We start from the raw sequence: 6,004 nt of genomic DNA on the forward strand, positions 1-6,004 counted from the left end.
CTCTGAAAGAAAAACATTTTTGCATTTCAATACCCTTTATCCACAGATGTCAATGCCATACATGTGAACAAATACTGTACATGCAGAAGACATCAGCATATACTGTACCTGTGTTTTCCTTTATAAGGCATTGCTAGCTGCTTCCTTGCATGTTTGCTAACTGCTTTTTTGACTGGATCGACATTTTCTGATGTTGTATATACGCACTTTATTTTCAGGTCTCTGAAATAAATAAAGGTGATACAAAAAAGTGTTTTGCTTATAATGAAATGCTGCCATAATTAGTCAATCAAGATACAAAAAAACACACCGACACACACTTGGAGGAGTTAGGACTTATAGAAGCTGTAAAATAACACACTTAGGGTCAGTGGGTGGGTCATGGTTTTATGAACAAGCTGACTTCCTCTCAGAAAGAGAAAATGCTGAGTGCTTCTTGAGCTGTCATAATACATCAGGAAATGAGGAAGGCTTGTATAAGGGGAAGGGCTTCCCTCATTTTCTCAACCCCCCCCCCCCCCCTCGTGTATTTCCCTCATACAGTAATTTTAAATTTCCATTGTGACGTGTACGGTTTACTCTCAGTCTATTTTCAGTCTCATTCATCGTGGTTTCAGGCCTCTGTTTAGTTTTGTTTGAGACTTCCTCAATAACAGCACTATAGAGATTGCTTCCCTTATTAGGCTTGTGGTAAATTAGATATATTTTCATCACGTTACATACACAAGTTTCCTGCTAATTTCCGTAAAACGGTCTCGATAAAAGGGCTACTAAGCTATCGTATATTAATATGTCAAATGTGATATTTGAAAATACTAATAATGGGATCAAATGTGTAGCAAATGTTTCAGAAATAATTAAAACAGTTATTGTCTGTCCACCTTGGTTGTGCTTACCTGTTATAACTCAAATCAATTGATAAAATGAAAATAGCACAGCAACTAGAAAAAAAAGCTTTTATGGGTAAAACTCAAAAGTGAATTATTGAATAAAAAGGTTAATGAAAAAGATCTACAAAGCATAGTGCACCGAGATTAAATAAAAAATCATTAAAAAAAGATATATCTGCAACTTCTGTGGTTCCTTGTAATAGGAAATATAAAAAATATAGAATGTATAAATAAGTTAAATTCAAGCCAGGGACCCTTACTCTTATTTCTTTTTTAATCATGGAGATTCTTTTGAAGAAACCAGTGCTACAAGCATTTAAGGAACTGTTATTTCATTTAATAAAAAGACAACAGCATGATATTTCATTTTACATTCTCATATTAATGCTATGTTTAAATGCAGAGACAATTCAGTTGCACTGGAAACTGCCTTTTTTTTTCTCTTTTTCTTTATAAGTTGCAACATAAACTCTGCCTTTTAGAAGAAAAAGGAGGAAGAAAGAACCTGCACATTAAACAGATCAAAGATAACAAAATAGACATGAAATACACATATATTTGTTTCTGTTCTAATAGAATACATTTGAGACAGCAGTAACATCCAAGGTGATAGAGTTGAGAAAATGGTCAAGCCAGGGACATTTAGCTGTGAAGGAGAACAAAAGACAGCTGCACACAGTTTATTTATGACAACAACACATTTTGATCCGGCGTGTGACCTGTTATAAACTCCCCATGATTTATATTTAGTTTGGATCTCTTTTAAGAAAGGGCGAGGGTGTTTGAGGAGGGTGGCCCAATTCACTGCTGGCCGTGACTCTTTTGTAGGGCTTCATACTTTTAAACGTGTTTGTTCATCTATATATTAGAAGACATTATGCATACACCTGAAGGTTTTTCGCCAATATTTTATGTTTCAGTACCAAGGGTTTTAAACCAATTACACAGGTAGATGTTAATTTAATTTCTTAATACAAATAAAAAAACATATTTATTGAATGAATACATCAAATAAAGTTGATGGGATTTGATTCCTCTCCCAAAAAGAAGTGCCCTCTAACTGGAAAGAAATGTACATGTAATAGTATAAAATTATGAAATGAAGACCCCAGACATAAGACATCTAAAAAAATGTAAAGTAGGGTTTGATTTGTGTTTTTGTTTGTTCTACTTTGACAGTAAAAAAATAGTTTTCACAATAATCTGCTGCTCACTAAGTGCTCACCTCAAATTCAGGTTGAAGAAATAATATCCATATAAGATTTTGCAACATCACAATTACTTGAAAAGCGTAGCATGTTCCAATCTACAATTTACAAAAACATATTCATAAAATAGACATACACCTTAGATTATTCAATGTGAGATGAGGTGTAAAAAAGGTAATTGTTCATGTTTGTGGTATAAAAATATAGATATGTATTATTTAGTATTTTAGATGTTTTGAAACTTGTATAGAGGGGACTTTAAAGGTCTTTAGGGGCATGCAACTATCCGTGCTTGCAACAAATAAGAAGAGTGAGAAGGAGTTGGACCAAAGGTGACATAAAATATGGAGTCATCACAGAGACTCATAGTTGAAAGGAAGGTTTCAGTTCCTCACAGACAACGACAGACAAGGCCTTTTTTAAGTTTTGTCTGTAGGTCTTCAGTAAATAGCTCTTAACCATAAACTCATTTTAAATAAGAAGCTGGTAACACTAATCATACAGTTAAATAATGCTAAAAATACATTATTTAGAGACAGCTCTACAAGAGCCTTGATTAACCTCTATAATTGTCCCCATTTCATCCCGACGTACAAAAACATCTAAGGAGGACAGCTGCACAATCAAAAAGGAAAAGATAGCTTTAGATATTTTCTGTTGGGTCACCACCAGCTGGGTCTTAATTGTTTAGACAGCTTGATGTTTGAAGTCTTGGGTCCTTTTTGCGCAACACGTATTGGCTACATAGGATTCTATTCCTATAAAAGTTGCAGTCATTTCAGTGAAAGGTAGATGCGCTTAGGGTTGAGTTTTGCCATCTCCAACTTGATTTAGTGAGTCCCTCTCTAAACCGGTAAAATGTATGCAGCTATCACGCTCTTCGTCTTCATGTGCCTGTCTGCCACCACCAATGCAGATCACCACCATCATCCTTGTCGTAAGAATTTTACAGTTTCATCTTTTTGGTTATTTTTCTTATTCTTCTTAGTTGCTCGTATGTTATGTAGCTTTCAAGATCACCAAATGTCCTATGTGCCTTAAGAGTAAAAAAGGCCATGGTTATTTAAGATTAAAAAAGTATCTTATCTATTGTTTCTTAGGACCTAACTGACACTGTTTTCTTTCAGATGCACCCAATATGACAGGATTCATGTCCGTGGTGAGTTTTTTTTAAATGCGTCTTTAAAGGCCTGTTGTTCTTGTAGCACTTTATTTTAAAGCATTTTAAAGACATTGCTTTTAACCCTTTCTCTCTGACTGTCTCTTCCTGAATCACACCAGCTTGCCCTTAAGGGGGATATAAAGGGGTATGGTGCGTTCACCTACGATTCAATGGGCAAGAAACTACGGTTCAGGTCAAACGAGAGCCACCCCATGAACACATCAGTAGGATTGGATCTGCTGATGTTCTTCGACGAGGTAACTAGTTTCTCCCTTTAAAGAAAAGCTTGCTTGATGTTGTGTTGCGCCTTTGATGTCTGAATCTGTACCAATGTGCGTCAGGGGATACTCTACGAGATTGACAGCAAAAACAAGAGCTGTGAGAAAAAGACACTGCATTGCACCATGCACCCCCTGGACGTTCCTGATGATGCCACGTTCATGTCTACGGCCAACAGTGGAAGTCCAACCATTGAAGGGGAGGGATTGAAAGTCACTACCTGGACTGGTTCAACGGCGGACCTGAAGGGTGAGAGAAATACTTTAAAATGATACGTAGACTAATCTGTCTTTTTTACAGAGGTCATAAAGACATGTTTTCTCTCTTTTTCAGGCCACTACTCCATGTCTGTAACCATGGGTTGTCTGCCTGTGTGGAGCTTCTTCTTCCACGAGTCCTCATCATTCTTTGTCAGGTTGGTGAAATGTTTTAGGGAAATAAAAACCCTCTAGTATCTGTTATCGGCACAGGCTTTAATGATTGTCCTTCGAAAAAAACCTCCAAGTCATTTTTCATTTCTTTCCAACAGCCTGACAGAGGTTGAAAATGAGATCAAGGATCCTGACCAGCTCTTGGTGCCGTCCTATTGTCTGGCCGTGCCTTTGGAGGAGACACCTGAAGGGACCGTCAATAGTTTCCTCAACGAGTTCATGTAGATGAAGCCTCGCCAGCAAAAAAACAAACCCCTATCCAAGTGTGGCCCGCCAGAGCTTTAGACCTTTTCTCTGCTTTTCATGTGTGACTGTACTTTTGCGTGTTCAACACCGCCCTACATCAAGTCTCTTTCTGTCACATCTTCCAATCCCCTGTATGTCTCTTAATGGATCCTCCTGTATACATACACTTTGATGTAAAAGAAAAAGAATATGTCATGGATTATAGAAAAAGTCGTAATTACTAACAGTTTGGTCGCTTTTCAAGTTGCTACTGCTTACAAAACCTGTAAAATATGATTAATGGAACAATAAAATGTCAAAGCTGTCAAACGTGTGAAGAGACATGATTTTTCATCCATGATTATTTTCTTATGAAGTGTTTTTTAATTGACTTTGTGCAACTTTATAACAAGCAGGTTTCACTTCAAGAAACAGCAAACCATATAAGGGCTCTCTCCAGATGTATCCACTAGAGGGTTCTGGGTAAAAAACTGAGAATTTAACCCCAATTGACTTCCTGTTCCTTTAACTCACTACCCTATTACCAGAAACATCCATTAAGGAAAGTGTACTGCAAATTATTAATTACGTTATTTCCATACTTCCACTAGCAGTAAACACAATATTATCAATAAGCATCTCATAGCAGAACTTTGGTAAGAGCTGACTGTCTCCAATAGAGTCCAACAAATAGCCTTTAAATAACTAGAGTAAAATAAAAGTTATCCGTATCACTAGGTCGCAATATTAACACTTTTCTAGTCTGGAGGCCAGTCAACATTGTTCAAGTATGGATGTTCATACAGTTTCAAGATGGTCATAGTAGCTACCTAAAACTGACCAACCAAAATATAACAATAAAGAAAAATTGAAATGCTCATGTCCAGTGCCTTCTATAGCAAATTTGACTGATTTATAGAATTTTTTAAGGAAAACCAGTACTAACATTACTAGAGCTATTTATATAATCCAACTAAACTTACATACAATGTCAAATATTGGAGTTAAACCTTTTAAAAGATTAATTTCCTGCAATGGTTTGCTTTGTTTGTGAATGTAGCTGAACCATTTCATAAAAACATATATTGGTGTCATTATCTGTAAAGATTAGAAAATATTTATCTGGGCAAATCCGAATTCTATAGCCTATATATTAATTCAGACAGAGAAAATGATAAGTCTTATAAATACAAATAAATAAAAAATAGAAATATTTTAAACTTGTTCTGAGACATTTGTGCTGAAACTCATAGATGTGTTTTGCAATATAAATAAAATGGACAATGCCTGTCAAACATCTCATGGTTAACTACCTTAAAACAGAAGTAAGGATATTTTTTTAACCAAAGATAATGTATGTATTACAGCAATCATTTATTTTAGCTGTTTGTTATGCATTCAGTCTTTAAACAAAATAAGTCCCCACCAGGCAACTGAGCACAAATCTTACAGAGACAGGAATGTATGTCTGTCAAATGATCAGTTTATCAGCCCAGCATTTCTACATATATAATATGTGACTCCACTTTAACGTAGGCCTAAATGTATTTATCTTATCACGACATCTCTTTAAATTACATGTGAAATAAGATTTGTATCTACATGTTTACATGCAATATTAATTGATGGTATGTAAATCTAGGTAGTTCCAGTATGTCTCCATCCAGATTAATCTCAGACTTTGTTGGTTTTTGTTTTAAATTGATATTTTCCTACACATTGAGACAGTAAGCTTTGGAAACTTGAAAAAAGTTAGAAGCAGTGTTTGAATGGCGACAGACTGTCTCCTCTCACCTGCACGTCCCAGAC

At 35.7% G+C, this 6,004-nt stretch overlaps 1 protein-coding gene across 1 annotated transcript; it reads left to right on the forward strand.

The window, feature by feature from the left end:
- The first annotated feature begins 2,876 nt into the window (after positions 1–2,876).
- epd (ependymin) lies at positions 2,877–4,525 on the forward strand. The gene is made up of 6 exons (XM_079649892.1): positions 2,877–3,035; positions 3,226–3,257; positions 3,380–3,517; positions 3,602–3,788; positions 3,873–3,954; positions 4,069–4,525. The coding sequence occupies exons 1-6, from the start codon at positions 2,957–2,959 to the stop codon at positions 4,193–4,195; spliced, it is 645 nt and encodes a 214-aa protein (XP_079506018.1). The 5' UTR covers positions 2,877–2,956; the 3' UTR covers positions 4,196–4,525.
- The last annotated feature ends 1,479 nt before the right edge of the window (positions 4,526–6,004 follow it).

Source organism: Notothenia rossii (assembly GCF_949606895.1).
Source record: "Notothenia rossii genome assembly, chromosome: 9".
Taxonomy (NCBI): domain Eukaryota; kingdom Metazoa; phylum Chordata; class Actinopteri; order Perciformes; family Nototheniidae; genus Notothenia; species Notothenia rossii.